Source organism: Tinamus guttatus, unplaced genomic scaffold (assembly GCF_059628265.1).
Source record: "Tinamus guttatus ecotype Peru unplaced genomic scaffold, ASM5962826v1 Tinamus_guttatus_pri_ptg000089l, whole genome shotgun sequence".
Classification (NCBI taxonomy): Eukaryota; Metazoa; Chordata; class Aves; order Tinamiformes; family Tinamidae; genus Tinamus; species Tinamus guttatus.
This window is the reverse complement of record NW_028288623.1, coordinates 31534-59531: the sequence shown is the minus strand read 5'-3', so window position 1 is coordinate 59531 and position 27998 is coordinate 31534. Positions and strand designations below refer to the sequence as shown.

At 43.4% G+C, this 27998-nt stretch overlaps 1 protein-coding gene across 1 annotated transcript; it reads right to left on the bottom strand.

The window, feature by feature from the left end:
- Positions 1-479: 479 nt before the first annotated feature.
- On the bottom strand, positions 480-27086 carry TTC9 (tetratricopeptide repeat domain 9). The gene is made up of 3 exons (XM_010219092.2): positions 26714-27086; positions 6462-6644; positions 480-1609 (listed from the first exon to the last, which is right to left on the bottom strand). The coding sequence occupies exons 1-3, from the start codon at positions 27069-27071 to the stop codon at positions 1530-1532; spliced, it is 621 nt and encodes a 206-aa protein (XP_010217394.2). The 5' UTR covers positions 27072-27086; the 3' UTR covers positions 480-1529.
- Positions 27087-27998: the final 912 nt, after the last annotated feature.

Below are 27998 nucleotides of genomic sequence, written 5' to 3'. Positions count from 1 at the left end.
TCAAAGGAGTTTGTGTCTGAGGTGGAAGGAGAACAACTGTGGTTTGCCTTTGCAAGGCGTCCCCTCTAGGCACATCTACGTTATGTCCAGGCCTCCTTGCTGCACTCACTCCTGTGTTCAACTTTTCGCTTTCTGTGTTTCAACTTCCATGTTTCAAGTAAAGGATCTCTGGGTGCGCTCACTTAAAACTGACCACCGTGAGTTGAGACCACTCATATTTGCCCTGCAACTGGGAGCAGTTCCATGTGGGCCACTGAGGAGGAGAAATGTCTCACACTGCAGGTATGTTTCTGCCACTTTCTGATTCCATTACTGGCAGTTTCAGAAAAGGACCCTTGAGCCAAGGAGCCTTAACTCTTAGGAGTGATCAAACTACTGGAACACGTCTAAAGAGACGAGATGTTGATTCTGCCCTGCGCATGTTCAGCAGTGCACTCTCTAAAAAGAAGAAACAGGACACAGGAAGCACCAACACAAGGTGGGAGAATCCATACCTCAATCCAATGTACTAATAATACTTAACACTGTACATCACTGTAATGTTACTTACAAACATTAACTAATAAATCCTCACAACACCCCTGCGAGGTAGGGAGGTATTATTATCCCCAGTGTACAGATGGGGAAACTGAGGCACAGAGAGGCTAAGTGACCTGGCCAAGACCACACAGCAAGGCATCGGCACAGCCAGTATAAGAATGGAGACGTCCCCTGGTTCCCACCCCATGCTGTCCCCATTAGACCATGTTGCCTCTCTGGATACTGGGATCCCAGGAGGACCCTTCTAAAAGCAATGCTTGGAATTGTTGCCTATTCATAATTTTTATTTGCCTTTAATGAATTATTTCACAGTTTTCCCTCATACTGTACACCGCGCTTTCACAGTCTGTTCAGCATTCTGTGGTACCCCCACAGCCTTCTCCTCTGGCACTGGGACAGCTCTTCAGGGTGTTGTAGGGTGTGCTGTGCTTTCATTAAGAGGATGTTTAGAAACAGTTTCACTGGCATTAAACTGGGAGCACATGAGCTCTCACTGGAGACTGGTAACACAGCAGTGGGGAAGCAGGCAGAGGGCACTGATGGTAAAAAGGCATTTGTTACCCCCTGCAAAAGACCGGTGGCTTTCTTGGTTTCTTAGCTCTTCCAAGCTCCAGTAGAAACTGTTTGTCTCCAACTTGCTGGGTCAGGAAGTAGTTGTCTGGGGGTTGCTTCCCTAAGGTAATAAGCAGTCAGCTCAGGACCAGCAAGGTCCCCAGCACTGCCTACACCATGTGTTCGACACTGTCTTGGAACCAGGCTGGATGTAGCCACTGTGCTCTCCTGAAAAGGGGAAGGGATATTACCATGGCTGGCAAGCAGCCATATCCAGCATCTGAGTTTCTTCTTTCAGAACTGGGATTCAATGAAGAGCAAGGGAAAGTGGATGGATGGAGCTGGGGATGAGGCAGAGCAAACAGGAAAATCCACCAAATGGGCTTCTAGGAAGGAAATGTTCCCCTTTGGGCACGTCAGCTGAAGCAGCTTCATTTTCACAAGGCTTCCTTCTCTCTCTGGGAACATCTGCTGAGCTTCATCTCTGTCAGCTGGATATATCGTATGACATTGGTATCTGCACGGAAAGAGCACACACATACACATACAGTGCTTACAACTCCCAGTGAGAGACAGATACACGGCCACATAGACACCTTCCTATCTCCTCCCCTTGGGAGTTGCATCACCCTAGCACTGCCTTCAGAAAGAGCCCAGGCAGGAAGGGGATCTGAGTCAAATCCTGCTGCTCTCATTCCTTCATGTTCTTTGCTCTCCTTAAAGCTCATACTTGGGAATCCTTCCAACATGAGAGTCCATATCTTCATTTTTGCCATATGCTGCATGCTGCATACTGCCTAGCCTATCCTATGTAGTGAAATTCCTGCAGACAGAGAACTGTTTCATCAGTTAGCAGAGAGCTCTGAGATCCCACTCTTATGGAGGTGGTAAGTTGAGCCCCCTTTCTCCTAACAGTATTTCAGTGTATTAAGACAGCACGAAGAATACACACATTTTATGTAACTCCTGGCCCTAGCAGTGCGGGACTGTATTCACCCTGAAGCTTAGGTTGATAAGTACGTATCCCAAGAGAGATCTCATACTTCTGCACTCATGGCCAGTCCTTCCTTGAATCCTGTACTATCATGATGGCGACTTTCCACCTGCATGGCATCCACACAGTGGCAAAAGCTATGTGATGTTGGAAGCAAGCAAGGAAAAAAAAATCTCATTGATACATAATGTAAAAATAGTTCTTTGTTCATAGCCTTACTCAGAAGGCTAGCCAGGCCAGCTTAGTCTATCTAAATTCTGAGATTCTCAGAAACCAATCTAAAGGACACTGGCAATCTTGTCATGGTCCAAGCAATACGTTTTCCCACACCAGTTGGGGAAATGAGAAGCGGTTGAACTTGCAAAAAGAAGGGCAAGTAATTGCTAACATGGCCAGCTCTAGCAAGTGTGGCTTTGCACCCACTGGTGGTGCTGTCAGTGCAAAGTTTCCTGTAAAAATGAGAAGAATAAAACTCTGTTGTGCCCTCAGTCAGAGCTGAGACAGCAGGAGACCGCTCAGTTTCCCATAGCTCAGAGCACTCAGCAAATGTGCAGCGGGTGGCTGTGGGCTGGGGCAATGTTGTGACTTCTCAAGCTGTCTTTGGTGAGATGGGCCTCTCTGTTTCAGGCTCAGCTGCAGCCTCCCTTTCAGGTCAAGAGGGGGGATTCAGAGGGCAAGATACTCGTCTTGCTTGGGACGTTTGCAATGAGGCAAGACAAGGAGTTCTGCTCTTGCTTGTACTAGATAAAGTGCTTCAGCCTTCTAGGCTGTCAGTGCACCAGCATTTCATACCAACCAAATTTTAAAGGAGGTATTTCTAAACTGGGATCTAGTTTTGATAAAACAACTTTCAGGAGTGAAAAAGTTTAACCAAGGGACTGAAGTTTAGACCTAGGGCAAAATCAGTGAGCATGCCAGGAGGGGGCTAATTTATAGTTCTGGAAAGGTAGAGATCCTATTTAAATCCAGAGTCCTGCTGTACCACGTGCCCCTCACTGAAACCTCTCTGTCCTTTTCCCTTCCAGGCTTTGATGGGTTACAACACGGTAAACATCCTTCCACAACCTGAGTGCTTGCCCAGCGCAGGTGATAAGTGATGACTGAGGAGGCATGGCAGGAAATCACACCTGCCTGGGCCTGCGGGGACTTGATGCCTGGCCAAGAAGGGGATGTGGAGGTGGGGTTTAGTATATAATTAGGTGATGAGGAGTTGCCAGCTCCTTTTGGCTTGAATGGAAGGGAGGTAGCTGTTTATGGCACAACTTCACTCACCTGGGAGATTTCCACATGCCTGAGGAGCCAGAAGCAAAACAAGGTGTAGCTGCATTGAAGACAGGAGAAGCTCTCACTGGAGGTTAGCTAAAAATCTCCCCAGCAAGTTTTGACATGTTTTGCTTCCTTTTTGAGGGCTACTATTTTACTGAAGAAAAATAATGAGCAGATTTCTGTTTACAAAAGAAGAGCAGCTCTGTCTTTCACAAGTCTCTTCTACCAAATAGTGCTGCAACATTCTAGCCCTGTGCAGTATTTCATAGCTGAGCATAAGTTTGTAATGAAAAGTGGATCCTATCTCTCAGTGAGGAAGAAATGGTCCCCTTTCACTGCGGTGGCAATCATAGGAAAGGACAACTCAGGTGACTAGATTGAACTTATACTGGCAAAAACTATAACATGAACACAAGTCTCCTGGCTCCTAGGACTGTGCTTGTGCCCCCATGCAGGGTGACCTCCTGCAGCTTTAAAGGCTATTTGCATGTCTGTCTGTAGCTTTGATAGAGTCGTTTGTGTGCCATGAAGATAAGACTATGAACTGGTTTTAGTTCCCAATATATCTAAGTCACAAGTGCCCAGGAAGCCAGTTCTTGGTCTTAACCGTGAGCCTGCCATATGCAGCATGGAAATCTGGCTTTTACTTTCAGTTGGTGTGGTTTTGGAATATGAGTTTTCAGAGCAGGACGAACAGAGCTTAATTGCTGGTGTTTGATGTTACCAGGTCAACGAATAGTCCATCTTTCAAACCCAGTAAGTAGTTACCTTGGCGATGTGGCCAGATCAGCGGGATCAAGCTGAAGGAGGCTTGAAGTTAAGGTGTGTGTTTGGCTGTGGAAGTTCACTTTGTTACCTGCTGTACCACCCTCTGCCCAAGAGTTCACAGAAGGCTACAAGTACACTTTGCTTTCCTCTCTTTCCAAGATGTTCCTTAGTAAGGAGTGTTATATAATTATCTTGTGTAATTTCAATCTGCTTTGATGATTTTTTTTTAATTTTTATTTTTGAAGTAAGAAATCAGACTAAATGCAACCCTTACCTTTGACAAACAGTAAATATCCATCAGGGATTTGCTGTGCTGACAGACCTTCAGCACACTAAAACCCTTTGCTAACTAATTCCTCTTTATTATTTAAAATTCCCCCCACCAAAGAGAATAATTGCCAGTGGTTTGTGCCAGAAACATTCCTTTTTGGAAAAAGAGAACACACAGAACATGACTGTAATAATAACCAAGTGTTTTACCAGGCAGCCTACCAAAACACTGTATAAAGAAAAACGATTTTTTTTTTTTTTTTGGATAGAAACATTGAAACTGGGGACACTGAGTTTATCCAGGGTACATCATAATTCTTGCTCGTGTCTGTGTCCCTTCTGTTGTATCTTAACAGCCCTGTTTTTTGTTACTGTTTGCATTCACCTCTTTCCCTCAAATCCCCTGCTAAATTTTCAATAATCTTAAAACTCTGAGCAGAACAATGACTCGCTGTACTGTAACAATAACAGGGAAGGGTTTGTGATGCAGAGTTGAAGGCCAGAACTGTTTTCTTGTGTACAGTAAGGGCCTTCAGGGACAGTTTCTGATGCCACTGCTTTGTGCAAAATATGTATTTGAAGCTATTGCTGTTGAATACATTAGTATTTATTTTAAGAAGCAATAAGGGACACCAAATACTGTAACTGGAGGAGGGAAAAAGGCACCAAAATACATATTGTAAAAATGGAAACAAAGCAGTTTCACTGAAATGACTTTTGCACATCTAAGCCTAGTCAGAACCTCAAGGTTAGTATAACTTTGTATTTTCCTGCAACTGCTCTTCTTTTGCATAAGCGTCTCTATTTCCTGGCTCTGGCAAGGGCTGAAAGCAGAAGGGCATACTGTAAACTAAATAGGCTAAACTGAGCTTTTAAGCACATTTTCTGAGCCAGTGTGGTGTGCACAGCTGTGCTGTCACACTGCCCGCAGCCCTGGGCCAAGCATGGCAGATGGAACCAGGCAGCCTTATGGGAGATAGAGGGGAATGGAGGGCCAGGATTTCATTGCTCTTCCAAGTGCATCCTGCCTGATGTTTCCTCAGGACACTCACCTTAGAAGCCCAGCAGGGCCAGTCCCTGTAGGACATGAGGCACCGTCATCTCTAGCAGCCTCCTTTACCTCCTCCTGTCCAAAGGACACCAGTTCCACTGCCTCTGCCAGAGCCCAACTCCTGCCTGATTTCATGGCGAGTTCGCACCATTCCATTCAGGTGCAGGCAGAAAACCTGCTCTGTGGGGTTTCATTTGCACATCGCTTCTATTTGTTTTTCTTTGTTATTTTTCAACTGTGCTTTGATTATTGTAAGCTGCTTATTTTAACAGAATTGATTTTTAAAAAATCTCCCTGGCTTTATCTCCCTACTGTGGGGTCCTGTAGTACTTTAATAACCAAAGCACTGCCTCTGCACTGATGCCTTCTGAATTTGGGTAGATCAGCATAAAGGCAGTTGCTCTGGCAGGACTAAGTGGTTTGAATATATAATTTCCATGTGCTCCCCAATTTTTATCTATTGTTTTGGACACAAGGATGAGTGATCCTTGAACAGGGAAGCAACATTTTTCATTGTAAAAATTGAAATGTATTTTCTGATGAATGCTCTGTACATAAGTATGGATGTCTTTGATCAAAAACACTCTTTAGTAAAGAGATGGTGGAAGGCATGACTGTTGGTGGCTGCAAATAGTTTCCTGGCTTTGCTAAGGGGGAAAAAGTTGTTCTTGAAGATTCAGGAAATGTAATGTTGAAGATGCATGCTTCTCCATCCTGCTTTCTTCAAAAACACAACAGGGAAGGAGAGGTAGAATCCCTTTCACAAGGATGGCATTTCAGCAGTACAGCTATGCTCCAGGTCCTGCTGCAGTGTCTGCAGCCATTAATAGCAGCATCTTTGGGCGCTACCACTGCAAACTTGCTGCACTACTAGAGAATTCTTGAAGTGAGGTATGACTAAGGACACAGTGAGAGTGAGTCATACTTATCCCTGTGGAAATCAATGGGATCAAACCACAAAGTCCAGTGAAACGAAATGCAAAAGCACTCAATACAAAGTCATATTCTCACTCCCCATACCTGTTGGCTGGCGGGCTCTTGCCTCTTTCAAGTAGTAGAGTGCCTTGTTGAAGTCACCCAGGTGGTAAAATGCAACTCCTGATCGATAGAGTGCCTTGAAGTTCTCTCCTTCTTTCTGCAGCACTTTGAGGCAGTACTCCTTGACACGCTCGTAATTCACCAGCTCAGCCTGGAGCAGGCAGGCTGCAAGAGATGAGAACAGGGGGAGAGAGCGAGCAGGAAATGTTACTGCTGTATTCCTCCACTCCTGCTATCTGCATGGGGAAGAGAACAGATTAGGTGTGGGAAATGACTCATTCATGATTCAAAAAGAGCTGCAGTCATACAGTTTCTCCCCAGATTCAACTATTCACAATTTAAACACTGATGCTTTTATTTTTGGCAATCCAAAGTGAAGGGATTGTTTGTTCTGAGGAACTGGAAGCTAGCAAGGCAGTAAATGGAGTTCCCTCCACAGAACTGGAACTCCATATGATCTAATGGCAGGGCCTGGCTCCGTGTTGTCGTAACCTCACTTGTCAGACTGAGGGCCTGACCCAGCAAAGGGTGACCAGATGAACAGACATCTGACAAGGGAAGAGGAGACTTAATTTGATCAAACTTTGTAATGGGTTTAATGATCCAAGACTGTTAGATTTACAAATATGTAAATGCCTTTGATGCAGGCATTCCTATACAATGGGAAGCTTTGCTAAAGGAAGTAACAGAGGACTCTGCTCTGTTGGAATGTGCTGCTAGCAAACAGACACCTGGAGCTACAGCACAGTGAAAAAATGTGCTAGGCTGTATGCTTTTCCCAAATACTTCAACAAGTTCATCACAAGAGGTCAGTACAACTGACTTCCTAAAGAAAAAGGTAAACAACTGTGAAGAAACAGCATGCTGAGGATTTTATGTTCTAAAGAGAAATTCTTGCATAAACATCGAGGAACCAAAGCAGATCTGCAATGAGTTTCCCCACAATGAGGAACGATATGGGGGGAAAAGGGAGATGGTTGAGACAGGCTTTGCAGCTTTGTTTTTGCTGAGGATGAGAAACATCCTTGCTGGCAGTGAGTTTAAACAGGACACAGAAGTCCCTGCACTTGATAAGACAAGATGCTGGATGTACCTCCATGTCTTGCTGTAATGCTTAAGACAGTTCTTAGGAACCACCAGCAAGGACAGGGTGCATTGCAGTTGCAATTTTGGAGGAATGAAGAAAGCTGTTGTCAACATGCCCTTTTGGTGCTTTAAACCAAGACAATTTGGGGAATGACATGATTCTGAGGGCTGGGGAGGATGTCTCATGCTGCAAAGGGCAGCTCAGAGGATAGTATTAGTAAGTCCTGGGACCTGGAGAGAAACCGCCCATGGCATGTGGTGTTACTTGGTGCATCTCTGTGAAGAAATTTGCTACTCCTGGAAATCCAAGTTGTCACAGTTCAGATGTCACCACTGAACAGCCAGACTTAATTTTTTTTGCATAATAACTGCGGCCTGTAGCTGAGAGGATATGATGCAAAGTCAAGAATTCAATACAGTTCTTGATCCCTTTCCCTGTAGCCCTGAAGTCATGTACCTTCCCTGTATCTCCCTTTACACATCATGAGCAGAACCTTCCAAACCAAATTAGTTTAAGACTCTATGATCAGTTAACAGAGAATATATTCCTAACTCAAATACACCTTTAAAGCTTAAATGGCTAAATGGAAAGAATCATCAACAGGCTTTTACCCACCAGGCATTTGATGAGATAGATATGGACTGCAGCAAGGACTGCAGAACTGGCCTCACTACTTGGTTAAGAAGAAATGTATCTGCTAAAAAGATGCTTGTCTTATTTGCTTTAATTATGGACTTTTAATCTGGTTTAGCAGCACCTGCCACTAAAAGCACTTTTCTTTTGAAGTGTCAAAATTGTGACTGCAATGCACCCAGGGCTAGCTGTTTGATTGTCTGTTGAAAAACACATACATTTTTAAAAGCTCAATAGCATTTCCTCACGCAGAATTTGTCCCTTTCCATTTGTCAAACATTGATTTTTTTTTTCATTCGGTTTCTAATGGAGCTTGAAATGACTGTGCTTTGTTTTTCTTCATTTTTTCAACGCTATTAAAAAAAAAAAAAGGCTCTGTAAATTTATTGCTGGCTTCACAGCCCTGGAAATTGGCTTCCCTTCTCTATCTGCTGACCAGTAGCATGTACATCAGTGGCAGGAGCTCTCTGCACACTGCCAATCTGATCCAGCCTTTCACGTTCTGCGATGCTGCCTTTTGGACCAACCAGAGGGGGATTTCAGTGCCTCTGTTTATTTACCACTTGATATTTCCTGTTAGAATCATAAAAATGACTCTGAAAATGAGGAGCAGTCAGGATACTTATGTATATTAATCATTTCATACTGACTTGCTTCACAAATTGGTTTTAAAAAAAGAGAGTCCTATAAATCCTGCCAATTCCATAAACCCAACTGGGCTTCTGAATATCCAGCAGCTCTTTCTGAGACTCGCATTCCCAGCAAGGATTCTGCTAACAAGCATCCCTAGTAACTAATGCACGTGGCAGAGAGGAGTCAGCGCCACATGGCTAGTAGGATAGATGCCTTGTTATCTTAACAAAATGAGCAGATGGATAAGCAAGAAATGGTTATGTTGAAGGAGCAGGCCATTTGGAGAGCCAGTCTTTGAACTGACTCTGTTCTAAATGAAACTGAAGGGAGCAACTCCCTCGTAAATATTTAGAGGCGCGTGCTCTGTTCTTGGTGGAGTAAAATGATCTTAATAGATAGTGATTTAGTGAAAATACCAAACCTGGTAGTAACTCACTAGTCAAAAACAGAACAGGCTTGAACTCCTTGCGCTTCCTACCGAATTCCATCAGAAAAGAGCTGTTTTAAAGATGTGTTGCTTTCCTGAAGAGCATCTCTGGCTGGGAATGTTTGTTTACCACATCAAACACTTCCTCACCCTGCTCATAATAGGCCCTCAGTGAGTCCTTCTGAGGAACAGGGTGTTAGTCAGAGAGAACAAATTAAGGGAGGCTTATATCGCTGCTGTTTCTGCTTTTCTGAAATGGCATGGGCTTGATCCTACACAGAACCACCTCCAATAGCTCCCTGGGATCAGAAGGATGCCCTTTGCTTGTGAATACAGGACTAGTCACCCATTTCCACAGGTTCTGTGTGGCTGTAATACAGCATCTGGTGGCTATGCTTTGCCAGCCCAGAATTTAAGATCTCCTTCCCCTGCCCTACCAGTGTGTGATGGTTAGTCCCTCATCCTTGAGTATCATTCTCAGTCTGCTACTGATTTACTGTATGAGCTTGAGCAAAAAGTAATTTCTGGTTATTTAAAACTACACATGCCACAATGTGGTGAGTGTTCCTACTTACTGTAAAATAAGCCACAGGGAATTCCCTGGGTGAATTGTGCTATGGGAAGGGGGAAGAAGACAGCTATTTCTGCTGGCTCTGATTAAGGGGCTCTGTCCATCTTGTTCCCTGACTGAATTTTGATGCCTAAGCAAGGAAGTGAGAATTTTGGCTGTTTTGCCTCAAAAGAGTAGTCTTAAATCCTTAATTCCTGGACTGAATCTAGGCTAGCCAGCTCCACCATTTGCAAGTTTGAGAGATGTTGTATAGACCTGGCACCTGTAGCAAATGGTACTGTGGGAGCTAATTTGGCAACCCTCAACAAGGTTAGGCAAAACAAAGGTTAAAGCAGCTGTAGAATCAAAATACAGGCACTTTTTTTTTTTTTAAGCTCTTGCAAGTAGTTGTAGTTAGCAGTGGTGGGAAGTTTTGAGAAAAAATCACTGCAGTTTAGGGTTTGTGGTTCTACTTTATTGCTCCTCAAATTAATTTTACTTCAATTCCAGATTATTTTTTTAGGAAGGCATCTAGGCTTGACAGGTGCTAGTGAGAAAGGATCCAGAACAGCACTTTATTTTCAAAAGCTTACTTACCTTCACTTTTTAAGAAATGTCACTACATTTCTTCTTTATTTCTAAGCTTAGCTTCAACTATCAGACACTTGTTCTTGTTACACCTTAGTCTGCTACCCTGAAAAGCCTGTGTTTGCTCCTGCATCAGAGCTTTGGGGCTCTGATCAAGTCATTGTATAATAATCTGCACAAGGATGTACCTAGAGTCTTTTATCAAAAAAAAAAAAAAAAAAAAAAACTTCAGCTTTCTTCACTTTTATGGCTCTTTGAGCATTGAAAATTAAGCTCAATTAAAAATGCTGTCAGTTATCATCTTAGCAGAGAAACATCTCCAGGTTATATAATAGCTCACTTTGGCCTGAACTTTTGGCTTCTGATTTTGGCTGAGCCAAGAACTAAGTCTGGAAGCAGGATGTAAGTCTAACATGGAGTTTCTGAACAAAAATATCATTAGGTTTTTTACTTTTTTTTTTTTTTTTGCCAGAGGGTCAATCTGTATGCCAGAACAAACCTCCAGACCCAGTTTACACACAACAGTGGCTAAATTCCCACTGTAAGCAAGGCTTTGGACCAAGCCACATTACTGTGAACTTAGCAGCTGTAAACAATGTTAGCATATCCCTGCCCTGTGGCATGTGCCTTAGGTTCAGTGCATTGTGTTAGCCATCACAAGAACTACACTTACTGCTTTTTCTGAGAGGTGCAAAGGCCCTTGTCCTACAGGTCACTGTCACCCAGGCAAGTTGGGGGGCACTGCCTATTTTTAAGATTGTCTAGGCCTTTCCCCTCTAGGAAAGACTTCAGCTAATAGCTTCATTACTTATAAGTACTGGACTAAAATCTTACATGTGAAATGTCTGATGTATGCTTTTGGAAAATGTCATTCCAAACTTCTAGGTATTTTTGCAAGTAGGCTAAGGAAATACATCTTAGCCTTCCCTTGTTAAAGATTTCTGGTGACTGTCTCTTTGGATTTGTATTGAGTCCTGTCATCACTTGGCTCTGCAAACTGAAATCTGGCAGATATCATTCGTGTCAAGCAGGTGCCTTCTGTCATCTTCAGAGTAATGTATAGCTGGCCAAATGATAATTTCCCCAAAAGAAAAGCAGCCTGCATCTAGTACTCAGTAGAGATGTCCTAGAAAAAGGTACTCAAATCTATTTAATATTCTGTCCACTCCAGGCACAATTCAGTTGGGAAACAGAGTGCAAAAAACATCTTTTACAGCTTCACTAAGCAGAAGAAAAAAGGACAGGAACTGGAAACTAAACTAACCTGGGTTGCCTACCTTCAACAGAAACATAAGGAGACCGACTTGACAGGCAAGAACACTGGGACTGAGAGCTGTGTGGGGACACACAACCATAGGACTGGAGAAGAGATGTATTGAGGGGACAGGGCTTGATCATGCACTGAGGTTTGGGACAAGCTGCTAAAAAAATAGGAGGCATGGGGCAATTAGCCTGGGGGCAAAGAGGAACATTCACAACAGCTCTTCCAGCAGATCATTTAGCCTAAATTACATCCCCATTCTGAACTATCTTTGCTGGTTATTACTGGCCAAGGGACACAAATCTCCAATGCCTTAATTTAGCACTTGTATTTATTCCCTGGAGACTGCCACAGGCATCCTGTGCAGGAACTAATAGTCATATGGTTGAACAGCCCACAGGTACCTAGGCAAAAGGGTCTGAATCCAAATGACCTCTGTTTTTCCACCCCTTAAAAACTGAAAATTCAGGGTACATTATATTTGCCTTCTAGAAACATATTGGTGCATTTGGTCTGCTTTCACTGAGGAGTTTACTGTGATGGAACAAAGCTGCTAAGACTGTTCTACAACATGCTGTGATTTTTTTTTTTTAATAAGCAAAATGCAAGCATATCTTCATTTGTTTGGTTTTCAAGCAGAAAAAAATAGCCAAGTAGCTAAATCAATTACTGCCCACATCTGAAGTGAATTTTCCTTTTTCGCTGCATTTATTTTTGATTCTACCATTGGAAGTTAACGGTGAATGTGTGGATTAGCGCTCTTTAGAAAGTGCTAGGTGCTCTATCCACTAAAAACTCGATGTGCATTTCATAGCCTGATAGTGTCATTCCCAGAAATAACCGTGATTTAACCCTGCAAAATACTTTGCTTTCTGATATGACCTCAACCTAAGTATAGAAACCATCAGCTCACTTAAAATCTCTTTAAATTGCAGGAAGATGGAGCACATTCTTGCTCTAGTTCTATTTTGGAAAACACATGATTGATGCTTTGATATAACTGCTTCAGGGTTTTATTCAGACGTATGATTTATGTATCATTGAGCAGGCTTTGTTCTAGCATATCCTTAAGCCTCAAAATGATAGGTCAGACTAGGGGTGTCTCATAATACTTCTGTTATTTCAGAAGAATTGTCATCCTTCATGGTGATGCTCTTCCTCAGAGAAGGAAAAAACATGGCAGTGATAAGGTTTGTTTTATTTTTAAGTGTTTGGGAAGAGAAGTTATTGAGATATAACAAAATCATTAATAAAAGTACCCCAGAAAGTTAAAACAAACAAACAAACAAACAAAAAACCCCAAACCTTTTGGAATAAACAGCACTCTCCTAACCATGCCACTCATGGATGCATCATTAATATCTGTGCACTGCAGACTGTGTAGCTGGTGTTTTATAACAAGCATATGGAGCTGAGAGTGTTCACTGAAGGGGTTAAAAGGTATACCATCACTACAGGACATTGAAAATGAGCCCTATTAGTAATTTAAGTTACAATTAATTTCTAAAACAAGTTAAAATGTTGCATGAGGTGATGCTGAAAATGCAAGGGGTTATTTTAGATTAAAAGTCACCTTGGACTTAAGCTTCTATAGTTTTAATGTACAACGTAAAAAGATCTGGATGCTTGTAATACTATATGTAATTAACTAAATGAAACTGGATCCAGATTTTCCTTAAGTCAAGGTTATTGGTCTGGTGTGTAGAGACCACACAGGTTACATGTCAATGCCAGAGCCCAATTTTAAGGCTATGTTTTAACTTGGTAAATTTCCAATCCTGACTGGCACTGAAGGGAGCCGTATGAGATAAAGAGAAAGTAAGAAACCTCCACCAGGTCAACAGAACAGAGGTGAAGCATCCACATCTGCACTAAGTATCGTATGTGCTGGGCTTTTCAAAAAAGTAACCCCGTATTCCTCAAAAATGGGATGCTTAGAAGCCTCCAGAGAAATGCCACATGCAGTTACATCACAGGGCTGAGACACTAATTATGATCTGCAGTTTCTCCCACAAAATATTTCCTTTCTCTATATAGTCCAAGCTTGCAAACAAAGGATTTCCTGGCTTCTCACCAGTAAGAAGCTAATTATAGACAGCTTGATAATGTCTGACAATAATCTGATCAGATGACTCCTATTTCCTGGACAATCTTAATGGGATCAAAAGGGAACACTAGAATTATGGTACAACTTCTCAGCCACTGACACTCTCATTTACTCTGTTCCATGTACCAGAGGTCTGAATATGCCCGTCATGTTTCTGCATACAGGGAAATATGTAGAACATTAAAATCCAGACTGTATGACAGACTGTCTTGCTCTGTAGGGAGAGATTAATGCTAAATGAGGTGTGAATCCACAAATGTTTGGAGATCCCAAAGTCATCCACCTCTTCCAAGCCACCATCTCCTCCTCAGCGTGGCTTTCCATTTGTAGAAAGAATGTGACTCTTCTTCCCCATTCTGCCTCCTTGGATATGTTTTCCTTCTGGTACATAACATGGATTCCATCTTTTCTTGGCTGCTCCAATGTCCTTTGTATCTCCTCCAGAAGAGACTTTGATTTTGTAGCACCAGCTAGCTTTCCCAGGAGATTTTAGCAGTGAACGAAATATATGGATACTTCAGCAATTATATTTTAAGAGGAAAGGCCAAGCAAAATCTAAGGTAAGGGAAAAAAATGGAAACTCCGATCTAGTAGCTCTCAAAGTTGCTGCTCAGCTGCTCATCTGCGTACTGGCTTTTTGAGGCTGGCAGCCCACTAGCAGGAGAGTAGGACTCTCCTGCTGCCATTTCCTACAACCTTGGAATGCACAGGGCTGATAAAAAGGAGATAAGTGACAGCTAATGTGAGCTGTCAGCACATCTGCTTAATTTCAGTTTGATAGGGTAATCAATCTTGAGGATGTAAAAGAAACAGTAGATGTTATATATCTTGATTCTAGTCAAACGACACATTCTCCTGACATTTTCTTAAGCAAATTTAGGAGAACAGCCTAAATTAATAGGCTTAACTTCACTATCAAAGTGGAACATAATATTAAGTAGGATTCTACACTTATGTGTCTTAGTGTGGTATTCAATATTTTCAATAAAGACCTAAATGACAGAATACAGACCACTTCTTCAACCTCTGGATAACACCAACATATGAAGAGCTGACAGTACACTGGAAGACAGGGTTAGCACCCTCGCAAATTGGAGAAGTGTCCCAATAAGAACAGGATGCAATTCAATAGGTGAGGTGCAAATGAAAGATATTATAATTAGGTACTATAAAAGAGCTTAAGGTGGAGATCATCTTCAAATTGCATCTTTTGATCTCCATGCTTTGATTTTTTCCCAGGAGAGGGGGGAGCAAAGTCCTAGCAATTCATTGGCAGCACAAGAGTGTATGTATGCAAGTTTTTAACCACCAGATCATGTTGACTTGTCTCCATAAACACTAATATGTTCTGCTGCCACATTAGAGTAGATGGAGATAACTTTGTTTGTTTTTGCTAAGGTTGTTCTTGTTGTCTGGCAGGTTAAACCCCCTGGAAGGTTCTCCTCTCTAACTTTATATTCATCTAGTAATTTTGACCTATTTTTATCTTTTTAAATCAATACTCATCTAGTCCAGCCTGTATGAGTATTTTGCCTTAAGTATGACTTCAAGTATGTTTAGCCTTCAAATCTACTGTGCTGTTTGCTTATTCTACTGCCCCTCCCTTGCTATTTGCCTCTCAAGCTTTTCAGCTCCTATTGCTTTCCTTTTTTTTTTTACTGCTGCACCTATTTTACATTGTATCCTTTCTTCCTCCATCCTTTTGCTGCTACTGAAGTTCACTGGATGAATCTGTTCTCTTGAGTCCTTTTCACAGGGGGAAAAGTACCTAGAATTTTATCAGAGATCGGCAACATCAGATGGGGACAACCATCAGGTGAACGTTTGCAGTTCAGCAGAAGTCCAGCTCTAACAAGTGCTATCATGTATTTTTTGTTTGTTACTAGTGAAAGTGCTGGAATACTATGGGTCCTACTGGGCCCAGCTGAGGTGGGGAAGGGATTTCTGCATATAGGGAGATGCTTTAGAGAACATAATGGGGACTCAGTCTGCCTTCTTCACTGAAGTGGGAAGCCTCCTTTGCTCATAGCGGTTCACTGAGCAGACAACTGATGGCAGCCATGTGAAATGCAGTTGCAGTGGCTTGAAGGCTCTTAAATGAAGTCGCTGACAGTTGTGCATGCCCTGATTACCTCGAGCCTGGCTTACTGCAGCGTGTTCAATTTGGAACGAAAGCTATCGTTTTATCCTGTGCTATTCACGAGGCGGGATGATGTGGCCACATAACATCTGTGTGCTTGTGCCCTGTGGTGGCTCTTAGGTCACCTCCCAGGACATGTGAAAGAGCTGACAATTACAGAGCCTGTGAAGCAACAGGGAACAGCTGCCTCCAAGGCCACTTGCTTGTGCATTTGTCCTGTTGGTAGTGACTGAAATGCTCTTGTTCTTTCTTAAGCCTTCTCTATATTAAAAGTGTCTCATTGGCAGGACAGACATCAAATGAGGAGGCATATTTATTTCATTAAAATAATCCGTTCACGTGTTTTATGCATATTCAGCACAGCCCAGCACTTCCATTTTAATTAAGGTTTGAAACAGAAAATATAACTTCTATATAACCTCTATAACCTCTAAATATAACCTCTATAACTTCTGCAGGAGAGATAGGAACTGAACAAATCAGAGAGAAGAGGCCAGAGCTGACGCTCTTCTTGGAAAGAGTCATATATACTTGAAGAAAGAGAAAGAGGTACAAAAACTCTCAAAATTATATTTTCTTTAAAAATGCACTACATAAACTTACAAAGAAGATTGCTTTACGAGCAACAGAGAAAGTGACTCTGACTGTCACTGTGCTGTGCTCTGATATCTTGTACAGGGTGAGTTTAAACTTCACTTTTTTCGTGTAGCTAGATCTCTCATGGTCCTTGCCTCTTTCCTGCACTCTGCTTGGAACAATATAGACTTAGCATCATTGAAACATTTATCTTTCTATCAAATGGTTAGTTAAGAGGGAACTGACAGGTAGATCATACAAAAAATACTTGCTTGATTTATTTCCTTTGGAAATCAGGCTAAAATTAAATAACCGAAGACCAAAGTGACTCAATGCAGTATTTGCTTGATAAAGTCTGGGCCTGAGCTGTGCGGGAACATAAGCTAGTCCTCTGTCTAATTAGGTGCCCTCTTGTCAATATGAGTTGTAGCAAAGTGCTTCAGGTAAAGATCTCAGTGCATTCACAAATCCTTACTAAACCATGTCTGTGCAATGCATTGCCAGCACTTGAAGGACGAGGTAGGCTTGTATGTCCACTCTGGGGCATGTGCAAGGCAGTTTCTATCCCAAGTAGGAAGCTTGTTTTTCAGACACTGGGGACACAAAAATAATTGTACTGAATCATGCTGATAATACAATATCCTGTCTTGACTGTGTCTTTTCAGTTAAACTAGGGAAGATGAAGTATAGTCCATGGGCTAAAGAAGACAGAAATGGCTTCTGTTGACATGCAAAATAATAGTCTATAAATAAAGATTGCTAATAGAATTCCTCTGGAATTAATTTCAGAATTGTGCTTGTTTAGTATTTTCATTAATGCCCTTGATGCAAAAGTAGGAGTGCTCTACTAATGGATATGGAGTTGGGTTGTACTGTCATAAAGGATGAGGATGACGGTGACATATAGAAATAACTGCATGATCTGGTGGACAACAGTAAATTATTTCTGATAGAAATCAGTAATAATAATGTGAGATTTTGCTCTCTGTAACCAGTAACAGAAATGTTTGCTAGAATTTTTGAGCTCATGAGCTGGAAACATCCACAAAGGAAAAGGATGTGAATATGCCAGCTGATCATAGGAGGACTGAGTCATTTATGTGACACGGCCTTGCACAAGAAAATGAAAACCTCAGAGAAGTTTATTCATAAATTCCAAATAGTTAACAGCTGTTCTCAAGCATGAAAATGTAGTATTTGCTTTACAGTTTTATCCTATTAATATAGCAGTGAATGTCCTCCTTAGTTACATGTCTAAGCCTTCTTTTCTAACCTTATTAGGTTCCTTAACTTAACGATACCTTCTGGCACAGTGCTCCAAGTTAATCAGCTCTAGGTTTTAAAAACTATTTTCTACTTTTTTTAATTTAATTTATTCCCTCTCCCTGCTTAACCCCCTGAATTACTTATGAAAGATCCTGGGCTGTTTCAGTTTGCATTCCATGACAGTACCTAAGAGAAGTATGAGAGAAAATGAGTCCTTTTTCTTTGTGTACTTCCAGTATAGGTGAGGATGTTATGTGCCTCTGATTTCCTTGCAGCACACATGCACTAGTGTCTCTTGAGCTGTTAATCACTGCAAATAATTTAAGAGGATAGTAATCTAGGATTTGAATTATGTTAGTATTAAAAATATGGTGACTAAAGAAGAAATTGAGGCTTAACTTCACACCCTACTGCCTGATGAGAGAACCACATCTATAAGCATGGGGCAGAGCCTGTAATTTGGCTCTTTCTGAAGAACTAGACAAAAAAAAATGCTTTTGCAGAAGTGCTGATTTATAGCAATAGATCTTCCAGGATAGATTCCTTCCCTTATGTTTCTGCTTCTGCAAGATTATATGAGTGAGACGGTGAGCTCTCCAAATAGATCCTGTCTGAGAATGGATAGAACCGTTTCATTATACCCTGAAAGACTGAAAGATATTTGGATCTTTTTGCCCCTTTCATCTCTGAGAGCAAGAGTTGGGTAGGAAAATGTGAATCCTCACAGCTTCTTTCCCATGGCTGACGAACAGATCATTTTTTATCTTATAAGTCACTTTTTCCATCAGGATGAATTTGTGAGTGATGGTCACTGTAGGGACATCCCAGCACACTGAAGGTAGGAGTTTGATGGCCACTTCAGCCCAAGAATAACCCAAGGAAGTACTCAGTGTCTGACATAAATTTTCAAGTCACAAATATTTCTGCTTTTAATTTGCTTCTGGGTGTAAGTTTCTTCTCTCTGTGTTGAGGAATGTACAGGGCAAAGTTGTGCTTGTTTTCTGTTCTACCTCATCTGCTTCAGGCAGCAATAAACAGTTCTGCTGCCTGGAGTCAACAGCTTATTTGAATTTGAGAGTAAACTAAGATAAACAGGGTCCATCTGAGAAGATCTGAAATCACTGCCAATGCACTGTTAGGCTAAGCCTTAAAGAGGCATCAGATAGAAAAGCAAATTTATACCACTGATGGATAAAGTTCTGCCACAGGAGCGTGAACCCTCTTGCGTTAAAGAACAAGACATTTTGCAAAATGGTAGTTACTGCACTTGAGTATGTGAAGGAAATGAGCCATTGAGATGTTTCTAAGGTGGCTGAGCCAGAATAACAGCAGAGGGGTGAAAAACTACAGTTGTAATCAGTCCATCACAGGACCCTTGGAATCAAAATTTGAGAAAAACTAGCTTGTTGGTTTTTTGCTGGCTGACCCAGCTGCTCTTTTCCAGCAGCTCCCAAGGAACTAGATCGACAGCTAGATTAGTAGAGTTTTGCTGCCTGCCACTCTGATACAAAAGGAGTTGCTGTTCTCATTGATGCAGAACAATCTTCATGACAGACCCCTAAACTGGCAGCAAGGAAATGCGAGAGACAATGCTCCTACTGAGGAAAGAATGGGAAGGGAATATTGAGCAGTGACTGGAGAAGCACTTGGTCTAGTGGGACACACTTGACATGTGACCAACACTCAGCATGCTATGCTCTGCTGGGCTTACGCGGCAGTGTAAAAATGTCTGTTTTATAGTAGCACTCCATCTAGAAACATGCGGAGTTGCAGATCTTCCCTTGTTGGTACAACGCAGGAGTGAACAGTTCTGAGATGCTATGAATAGTCAGAAGCTTGGGACACAGGATTTGTTGCACAATCCTGGGTTCTCTGCTAATGCAGACATACAAACTGCCAGCAGCTTGAAGGAATTCAGATGCAGTGAGACACCATGGAGCAGAGCCTGAAAACAAGGTAGATGAGTCGGCCTTGCTGACAGGACAGAGAAGGGAGAGGCCTTTGCCTGGGAAGCTGAGAAACTGAGAAGTTTGACATGGTACATTGCAACTGGAAGAGTCAGCAGAATAATTCAAAAGGGAAAGGAGTGTGATGAGTGAGAGAAGAACACTGGGGATGGACTGGAGCAGTACTGGGATGTCAGAGGACTGCTGAGAAGGCTGCTCTGGTAGGCATGTATGCTGAGGAAGTGGAGGTGGACAGGCACAGACTGCGTGTGCAGACCTGCCTCCACAGTTCAGAAACATGACAGGAGCACTGGGTACACAGGACAAAGCCAAGGAGAAGCAGATGGTGCTATCCAGCCTATTAGCCTCAGGGTTATGACATGTCCAGAATTTCAGAGAATGGGGAGAATAGAATATATTTTAAAGACCATGACATTAGCTACTGGAGAGTGACAGATGAGTTCTGGCAAGTCTAGCTATGACAGATAAAAATCATTGCTCCCAGCTGTCCGTTTTGCCAAGGGTTATAGCAGAGTGTAACGTGACTGTGGCTAATTCACTTCCATGAATTATTTTAGCACCATCTTCTGCAGTGTCCTAAACTAAGAATGGCTGTAGTGAGGCAGGTCTGTGTCGTCCAGCCCTAGTTCAATGATTGCTAATCAAAGCTGCCTGGGGAAGAGTGCAAGAACAGGGCCAGCTATACTGCCTTACTGCCATCCCTCAACCTCAAAGACTCTGAGGTACAACGGAATGTTCCTTAGCTGAAGCTACTTTCAACAATACCTGCAGATTCCAGAAGCTGCACTGATATGACAATCTTTGTTAAAAAGAATTAAGTAACACTCCAGGCCACCACAGAATTTACCTGCATTCATCTATCAATGTCCTAAATGTACTGCATTCATCCAAGATGCAATGCAGGAATAACCAAAAGGAGACATAATTCTAGGCAGTCATTAGTAGCAACTAATGACTAATGCTGATAGCTAACTGTCTCTTTTTTTTCAAAGCATTTTTAACACTCAGTCACTGGTATAGTAACCTCTTTAAGTTAAAATCAAGATTAATAAATGGTTGTCTATTTATATCACTGTTCCTCATTCATTAGAACACAGAAGGAAACAAGTAGCCAGTAAATTTCCTACAAACTTCATTATGAAGTTTCTCCCTTCATTTTTTTTCCTTAGTTCCATACTCTTCTGTATGTTCTTTTCTGTGAGATGGCATAATGTCAAGAAAAAACTAGGACCAGGCAATATTTAGAGCTTTCTTTTCATTTAGTCCCCTCTTCTTTTACTGTTCATTTCCTTACATCGGCTGCGTATTAGATCTCACATCTAAAATCCAATGTGACACCCTCTGGTGACCCTTTTACCCTTGCTGTACCAGTCGCATTGCTTACAGGACACTGAGGTATGAGAGGTTTTCCTGCTGAATTGATGAGCAGTTTCATGGCAAAGACTAGAAAGAAGGGTCTGAAGCTGGATTAGATATTTCTGAGCCTGAGCCCAAGCAAACAGGAGGAAGAGAGCTATGTTCCACTTGCCAGTCATGCAGAGGTGGCCCAGCTCCCAGAAAAGAAGGTAACCATGGAGCTCACTGGTGGTTTTAGTAATAGATGGGGAACCAGCTGTGACTTTCAAGTGTGAAAGTCAAGGTTTTATCAAACCAGCTGAACCATCTCCAGCACAGTACTGATGGAGACCTGGGGAGATATAAGAGACTGTGACTCACTGCAGGACTCTTGCTGGAAGAAGCTCCACCACAGAATCTCAGGACAGAAAAAAAGCTGACAGGAAGAGTTACTAAAAAATTCTCAAAACATATCAATGCACATTTCACAGCAGCAATCACAAACCTCTAGATAAACAAATTAACCTTTGTTGTGTGTTCCTAAGGGGGCTTTGTGATTTTTGACATCTGCAGGTAAGCTGTAGCTAACTCCTGTAACTCTTTCCCTCCCAAAGTCTGAAGCATTTCCATCCCATCCCATCAATGCAGAAGAAACTGCTGCCTGAACAAGGAGATCTTTGTTCTCCATAACAAAAAGATATAGGTAAGTACAGAGCAATTCCACAGCTCAATTCATGGCAATGACTTCTAATCCCACTTACTTTAATCATGCGGCAGGTTTGGGGGCTATCATTAAAATACTATGCATAGTCACATGTGTTCTTTCTGTGCCTGCAATTGCACCTACCTGGAGCAGTGTCTGCATCAGGCAGACACTGTATCTGTAAGTCAGATATTCCCAAGGACTCTGGCTGGGTAGATGATCTAAAATAAGAGTGTAAGAAAACTCTCATCTCTATCAGTCGGAGTGCAGACCACATCCTGCTTTTACTTGCTGCTGACTGTCTTCCTTTCACATTGTATGACACTCTTAGAGAGGGTGTTTTTTGTTGATGTAGGAGATTAAAAAACTTCACAGCAAGCAGCAATCCAGTACTGTTCTAACACCCACAGAACCATTTGCCCTAGTAGAGTCTGTACTTGTAAACTGCTATATCCTGTAAGCGGGATTTTAGAAGAGACTCCCTGTGAGAACTCTTGGTGGATGGTCAGGGGAGATGAGTTTTATCAGCTTTTCTCATGTTCAGTCATATTCTTGGTTGGGTTAACTCAGTGGAACCAGTCACAAAAGTCTGCATGACTGCTGACTGTTGGGAGTGGTACCTACACCCTGATTGGGAATCCAAGGGTGGGTGCTGAAGGTTCCTATGCTACTGTAACTGGTATGTTTTGTGACACTGACTTTTGCCAGTTTGACAGCATGCAAACCTGATGGCAGCAGTGAACACCTCTGCAGTGTCCATGGGCGAACCTCATCATCCAGGCTGAGAGGTATCTTGGACTGCTATATTTTGTAATACTCTGCAGGTACATGTGCCCTCCTACCAGGACTCCTATAATATGCTAAAAGCACTTGAATCGATATAAATGCAGATAGGTGAACTGAGACTCTAAGAAACGAAAGGAAGTAATCAGATGATAAATCAGTTAGTACAGAGAGGCAGGATAAAAAATCTAGATCTCCAGTATCCACTACCATTCCTAATCCACAGCTTTTTATCTCTGGTTCTCTTTCTAGTTTTCTCTAGGGTTCCTCTAGCCAGGACAAGCTCTAGAATTTCTACATGCTTAGGCAAGCTCACAAACATTTGCTTATCACACTAACTTTCCCTCATAGGAATAAGCTTAAAACTATGCTTACCCTTAGCATTTTGGTGGTTTGGAAGGACTAGGGCAGAGCAGAAAGTCCTTTTGATCCTGTAAACTGTTAGTGGAGAGGCTGAATAAAGCAATCATTGCATTTAATATGAGCAGTGGTTGCATTTATAGTTGGTAAGTGATCCCTACCTGCATGCAGTTCATGAAGCATTTAAAATTCTTCTAGACAAAAGATGCTCTATGAGTGGGGAAGAGACATCAGTGATATTTGACCAGTTTGGTTTTCTACATGCATTCTTCATACAAACATCTTAAAAAATAATTTAAAAAACCCCACTGGCTTGTGGAAACTCAACTGATTGCACCATTGGGATTGGATTGTGGTTCCTGTTCTGTTTACATTTGGGCTGAGATAGGCAAAAAGAGGTCAAGTGATTTCCTCCTTCCTCAAGGTCAGAGACAAGTCAGTGATTCATAAAGCAATGGCTGTCTTTGCCTTATAGCCCACATCCATTCTGCAGGCCTCTCTGCTGTTGGTATGATTTTTCTGTGGCTATCACTACTGTTCTTCCATCTGGCAATGTTTATCAAAAAGACTTAAAGTGGAGGGAGTTTGGCAGGCCTGTGTAATACAACAGCACTGCACTTTGCAGATGTGAAGGCGAGTTCCTGGTTGGAAGCCTAGTAAAAGAAATGAGCACTACTAGCAATGGCAGGCAGTGGAAAAATCCTAGGCCAATAAATAAATAAATAAATAAACTAACAGATTAGAATTATTTGAATTGAACTGAATAGCTACAGTTGTGAGAGTGCCAAGGAGCAACAAAAGCTTAAGGTTTAGACTCAACTATTGTGCACCACTGGTTAAACAGGAGTTGGGTGCTCTGTCTCATGGTACAAGGAACCCTTGTTGGAGGTGCTCTACAAAAGCAGCAGAATCAAACAAGAACATGTGGGCATGTTTGTGCCTAAATTTACATTCTACAAGGCAACAAATGGACTGACAACAATTTAGTGTCTGCCCACATGTTCTTACTCAGGTAGTCACTGTTACATCAAAAAAAAAAAAAAAAAAAGTCAACCCCAGTTGCAGTTGTTTGTGTGCGCAGCCTTCACCTCTAAGATTACCCCAAATCCCTTTCCGGTATACAATTTCTACCTGCCTATTTGTCTAAGAATATAATCAATTACACGTGATGCCCTCCGACTGCTATAACGTTTCTAAATATGCAAGTTGTGTGTGTGTGTGTATGCATGCATCTAAATTTATGGTGCAGAACATCTCCAAAAGGCGAAAGTGTGGTAGCCACTTGAAAAGTGGCAATTCAAAACCAAGGTGGGCTTCTTAGATGCTAAGCTTAGAGAGTACATAGAGGTGCTAACAGAATGTGATAACAAGGGACACTCTGATGACAGTTGCTAATTCTACCGCGTACAAATCATAGCTAAGTCAAAAACTGCCTTCTGTAGAATTAACATGTGCTGCTGCTATGCCCTCTGCAGCTTATTTATTTTAAAGCCAGCTCTAGGCACATGTCCAGTGCTCAGAAGTAGAACCACTTGCATCTCCCCTCTTCCCCACAAAGAGTAACACTGACTTGTACTCAAACAGGATGCTGAGCCCACTGCTAGAGCTTGCTGTGTAAGGACACCAGTGGCTTCTCCTGGAACACACCATAACCCAAGAGAGGTTCACTGCAGCACCTCACAAAGTATCTTTTGGGAAGGTTTAATAACTGTTACGACAGCTCTGAGAAAACTCCTCCTTCAGACACTAATTCACAGAGGTTCTGGCTAGAATGGGGACAGTGGAAGGAGGCTAGTAGTAGCAACACTGCAATTTCAGCTTAACTGCATACTCTCCTCTTCTTCAATGGGCAGCATTGTTTTTTTTCAATGCTTATGTTCAGACACTGCATCAAATAAACATGAAACCTCCCTGTTCTTAAGATCTTTTCTCTGCTCTTACTGAAACATATTACAACTGTCTGTGCAAAATGATACCTTGAGCTGCTGTGAGGTTATCTCATCTCAGGAAAAGCACCAGTTACAACTCCAGAGTTATTATACCTGCTTGTTATTCGCACTGGTGAATTTAGGTAAAATCTGCTCAAATGTAGGTTAAAGATGGAGCACACATTCTCCCACTGTCTCTCACTGCTACTGCTGACAGGATCAAATACAATCAGCAGTGAAAAAAATTGCCTGCACAAACTAGAAACAGTAAATACATATGCTGGACAGCCTCCACCATGCAGGACAATCCTGTCAGCACGAGTGTAAACACTTCCAGCAAGGGAATTTGTGTACTCAGCAGAAGGTGCCACAGAAGCTAATTCCAATTCCTCCCTCCCAATTCATTTGCCTTCTAGATACCACATCTCATTTGTATCTCAGTACTGACAGTCAGAAAAGATATTTCCTGTGAGTATTTTTCGAACTGCGGAACACTCTAAGCTATATTGTTCATAGCATTACGGGCCCTTTGTATTAGCTTGCCAGTCTGAAAGAGCCTTGCCTTCTACAGTGTGTTTTGATAAACCTGCAGATAGAAATTTTCAGAGACAAAATTAGAACTGTGTAGTAATGGTACCACTGTGTAATATCACCTGTCTCTCTATGCCTTCTAAACAGTATTTTGAAGGAAGCATACTTGAAAACACGATAAAAGGGGTTTAAACTGTGCTGCATCCCACTAACCACATGGAGATAACAGATCAACATAGATTGAAAAAAGAAAAGATTCTAGGCTGGTATTTTAAACCCTGTTTGCTTTAATCAGGAAACATTGCTAACCAAATCTGTCTAGAAAGCCAAAAGCTAAGTGATAGCAACAGCTGACACACTAACATCCCTAATTTTGCCATCTTTTTCCCCCAAAGATGTAAAGGATGAAAAGTGACCCTTCATCCTTATGGGCTGCACAGCTCTCAATTTTGTCAGGCTGTGCACCTCTTTCAGTTTATGAGCACCTTGTATCCTGCATGCACTTAAGGACAAGGTCTTCTTTTAGAGATTCTTTCAGCTTAGAAAGCAAAAGTGTGTGTGGTTGCAGGGAACAAGAATAGCCTCTGATCTTGCAGTTCTTTTTTCAGCAAAGCTCACTTAAGTCAATAGGAGTTTTGTCTTGGACTTCAGGGTCAGGCTATAAGGTAGTTTAATGCTTACCCTTCCCTTGCACCTTCTCACAGAACTTGTCCAAAACAGAAAGCAGGGAGCCAAGGAGCAGTGATCAAAAGTCCCCTGGCCACAGCCATGACCAGTGTCTAGCAACAAGCCAGTACTATATTTGCTAATATTTGATATCCACTTTTGCAGCTAAGAGGCAAAAAAAAAAAAAAAAAAAGCTTTTTGTGTCTAGTACTATTTGTAGCTATTGCAATGGCTCCCAAACCCTTCCCTTTCCTCCAATCGAATGTGACAGAAGGCATCTCTCTGTGCACTGCTGCTAGTTATGAGCACCGCGACTGGGGCTCTGCGCAGTGACTGAAGGACATCGCGGGTTTGAGGGAGCAGGCGCTGCACCCTCGGGCCATTCCGCAGCCTCTCAGCCCGATCCCCGGCCACACTTTCGTCTAAGCCCGAGCACCCCATGTCCCCGCGCTACCCCACTCGCCTGCAGGGCAGAGGGCGCACGGGGAGGCTGCGAGGTGGCCAGCGGCCTCGCAGCGCACGATGCCCCAGCGCAAGCCAAGGCTGGTGCACCTGGCACACTCCGAGGCCAACCTTGGAGGTGGCAACAAAGCACCGAACTGCGACAAAACGCCCACGGCGTGACAAGCAGGGCGGGGAAAGGGGCCGCGCGGGGGCGCCGAGGGGATGGAGGTGGTCGGGGGCCCCGCTGACCTGCCAGGCTGTTGTAGCAGTCGACCTCGATGGCCTCCACCGCCTGCCTGTGCTCCTCGCTGAGCGCGGCCCCAGCGCGCTGCCCGCTCGCCTCCTGGCTCAGCAGCAGCGCCTTGAGCTCGAGCAGGGCGCGGTGGTACTTGCCGATGGCCTCCCTGAATTTCTTGTCCTTGTAGCACTGCGCCCCTTGGCTCTTGAAATCCAGCGCCCGCCCGATGAGCTCGCCCGCCTCCGCGCCGCCCGGCTCCGCGCCGCCCGCCGCCGCCCGCGCCTGGGCGCCCCCCGCGGGGCCGTGGCCGTCGCCCGCGCCGCGGCTGCCCGCGTTCAGCTTGCCCGCCGCCGGGCTCGCCCTCTCCATGGCCGCGGCGGCGCCGCCCGGCCGCCCTCCCTCCGCGCCGCCCTACGCGGGCGATGCCGCGGCCGCGCTGCCGCCCGTGCCCGTGCCCGTGCCCGTGCCCCCGCCGCGCCGCTCCGCGCCTCCGCCGCCCGCTCCCATCCTCCGCCGCCCGCCGCTCCTCCTCCTGCTGCTGCTCCCGCCTCCGCCGCCCCGCGCAGCGCAGCGCGGGCGAGGCCGCCGCGGCCGCTCCCTACCCGCTACCCCCCCACCAACGGTCACCTGGCGGCCGTTGGCGAGACGCGGCATCTCGCTCCCGCCGCGCATAACGGTCACCTGGCGGCCGTTAACGGCCGCTCTCCCGCAGCCAGGGCAGCCATGGCCCTTCCACCTTGTGCCTCGTTCTTCGCACACCCCATGCTACATCAGTGGGGACTCAGCAGCTCCTCCATTCCCAGCATTGGCCATTCCAGAGACTTGGGTTTCCCTAGATCAGAGTTCCCTGTTTGGTTCTGATGAACCAGCTGATGCTGAACCCAGGCTGATTTGGGGAAAGCGGTGGTGAGTGGCTCTCCTCTTGTAGGTGGGTAGCAGAAGTGCTTCCAGTGCTGGCCTTGCCTTTGCTGGGCCAAACACAGTGTCTGCGCAGTGTCATAGAGCAATTTACTAGGTTTTCAGTGCATTGGTGCTCCAAAACATCCAAAGAACATAGTTAAAGATTAGAAGATGGCTGAAAATATTGTGAGTTTTTTGCTGTTGTTTACTTAATGGTATTTTGTGCAGTGGCTTTCCAGGATGCATTTAACATGGATATGTTTACCCTGCAGTTGTGATATGGTCAAACTATCCTGTATAACCACGGACACATTTTAAAATGGAGATTGGAGCTGCTCTTTTGAGACGTGCCTAGCCTGGAGTGATGGCATACGGTGCAGTGCTGGGTGAACTGGG

Coding starts and splice junctions, on each gene's coding strand:
- TTC9 (XM_010219092.2), bottom strand. CDS start 27,071: ATGGAGAGGGCGAGCCCGGCGGCGGGCAAGCTGAACGCGGGCAGCCGC. Junction 6,645..26,713: donor CTGCTACAACAGCCTGGCAG/GTCAGCGGGGCC, acceptor CATCTCTTGCAG/CCTGCCTGCTCCAGGCTGAG. Junction 1,610..6,461: donor AAGAGCCCGCCAGCCAACAG/GTATGGGGAGTG, acceptor CTTTCCGTGCAG/ATACCAATGTCATACGATAT.